At 50.2% G+C, this 1,949-nt stretch overlaps 1 protein-coding gene across 1 annotated transcript in view; it reads left to right on the top strand.

Moving 5' to 3' along the window:
• Window positions 1-29: 29 nt before the first annotated feature.
• Window positions 30-1,949, top strand: part of twsg1a (twisted gastrulation BMP signaling modulator 1a) — a 40,297-nt gene continuing 38,377 nt past the window's right edge. Inside the window, exons 1-2 of the mRNA XM_043687767.1 lie at window positions 30-149; window positions 628-794. Coding sequence (XP_043543702.1) covers window positions 672-794 — 123 coding nt within the window. The 5' untranslated portion in view covers window positions 30-149; window positions 628-671. The remainder of the gene's footprint in view (window positions 150-627; window positions 795-1,949) is intronic.

The raw sequence follows: 1,949 nt of genomic DNA, 5'->3' as shown, positions 1-1,949 counted from the left end.
GGGGGGGGGGGTGGGATATGGAGACAGTGAAAGTCGCCTCGCGGTGTCCGCTTTGGCGGAGTTTCCGAAACTCTGCTCCAACTTTTGTTTGTTTTTTTGTTGGAGTTTCTCTCGAACGGATCGAGGTTTTGTTTTTTTTTCTCTCTCTGGTGAGGCCGCAGTGAGTGTGGTTTTAAATCCCGGCCTCTTACCCTCTCCTGTTTCTCACTTCATCTCATTCCTTTTGGAAACAATGGAAGTCGCGACATTTACCTCGGAATCTGCTCGATCCTTTTAGATCTGACCCTCCTGCTCGATCCTTTTCGGTCTCTGCTTCCCTCAATGTTTGTTTGAAGGAAAAGTACCTTCCAGTGAAATAAAACTAACCAAATACCCCACCTCCGCACCCCAAAAAAATCCAAACCCTTAGCACCCTCCTCCTACTCTCCCCAACACAGCGGGTAACTCGCCTTCTGACTCCCCAGAGCCTGCCCAGTGTTTTTTTTTTAATGGCCTAAGTCAGGGCTACAATGCGGACTTAATGGGCTGAATGGCCTGCTTTCACACAGCAGGGATTCTACGAAGTAAAGATACGGTTAAATTCTTTGCCCTTTTTTAAAAAAATAACTTTCCTGTGTTTCCTTCCAGTGCAGCTTGGCAGTCCCAGACGTCAAGAGCCTCACCTGAGAAAGATGAAGTCCCGATACACTGTGGTACCCACCATTGCTACAGTTTTCTTTGCTTGTTGGGTCACTAGTGCCAGTGCATGTAATAAGGCTTTGTGTGCAAGTGATGTGAGCAAGTGCCTTATCCAGGTAAGGTGAAATAATAAATCCGTGTGAAAGGCAGGATCACAATTACATTACAGTCCATTCATCTTCAGCTTAAACCCCAACTGGCTTGTGTTCTAGATTCGGAATCATAGAATACCTACAGTGTGGAAACAAGCCCTTCGGCCCAACAAGTCCACCCAGACCCTCCAATGGGTAACCCACCCAGACTCATTCCCCTATCCTATTATCCTATATTTACCTCTGACTAATGCACCCAACCCACACATCCCTGAACACCGTGGGCAATTTAGCATGGCCAGTTCACCTAACCTGCACGTTTCTGGAATGTGGGAGGAAACTGGAGCACCAGAGGAAACCCATGCTGACACGGGGAGAAAGAGCAAACTCCACACAGACAGTCACCCGAGGGGGGAAGCGAACCCGGGTCCCTGGCGCTGTGAGGCAGCAGTGCTAACCACTGAGCCACTCCACGTAACTCTCTACTTACACAGTCAAAAGCCGACAATCCAGTGCAGCACTGCGGAGGTGCCGTATTGCTGTGTGTACTGTCTTTTAGATAGGATGTTAAAGAGAGGAGTCTGATTCGCTGAGCATCACAGTCAACATTGATCTCTAGGAGAAAGTGAGGACTGCAGATGCTGAAGATCAGAGCTGAATAATTAGATTAGATTACCTACAGTGTGGAAACAGGCCCTTCGGCCCAACAAGTCCACACCGACCCGCCGAAGCGCAACCCACCCATACCCCTACACTTGCCCTTTCACCTACCACTACCGGGCAATTTAGCATGGCCAATTCACCTGACCTGCCCATCTTTGGACTGTGGGAGGAAACCGGAGCACCCGGAGGAAACCCACGCAGACACGGGGAGAATGTGCAAACTCCACACAGTTAGTCGCCTGAGGCGGGATTTGAACCCAGGTCTCTGGTGCTGTGAGGCAGCAGTGCTAACCACTGTGCCACCGTGCCGCCCCTAAATGTGTTGCTGGAAAAGCGCAGCAGGTCAGGCAGCATCCAAGGAGCAGGAAAATCAGCATTTCAGGTATAAGCCCTTCTTCAGGAATGAGGAAGGTGTGCCAAGCAGGCTAAGATAAAAGGTAGGGAGGAGGGACTTGGGGGAGGGGTGTTGGAAATGCGATAGGTGGAAGGAGGCTAAGGTGAGGGTGATAGGCCGGA

Source organism: Chiloscyllium plagiosum, chromosome 4 (assembly GCF_004010195.1).
Source record: "Chiloscyllium plagiosum isolate BGI_BamShark_2017 chromosome 4, ASM401019v2, whole genome shotgun sequence".
Taxonomy (NCBI): domain Eukaryota; kingdom Metazoa; phylum Chordata; class Chondrichthyes; order Orectolobiformes; family Hemiscylliidae; genus Chiloscyllium; species Chiloscyllium plagiosum.
This window is presented reverse-complemented; position numbering and strand designations above follow the sequence as displayed.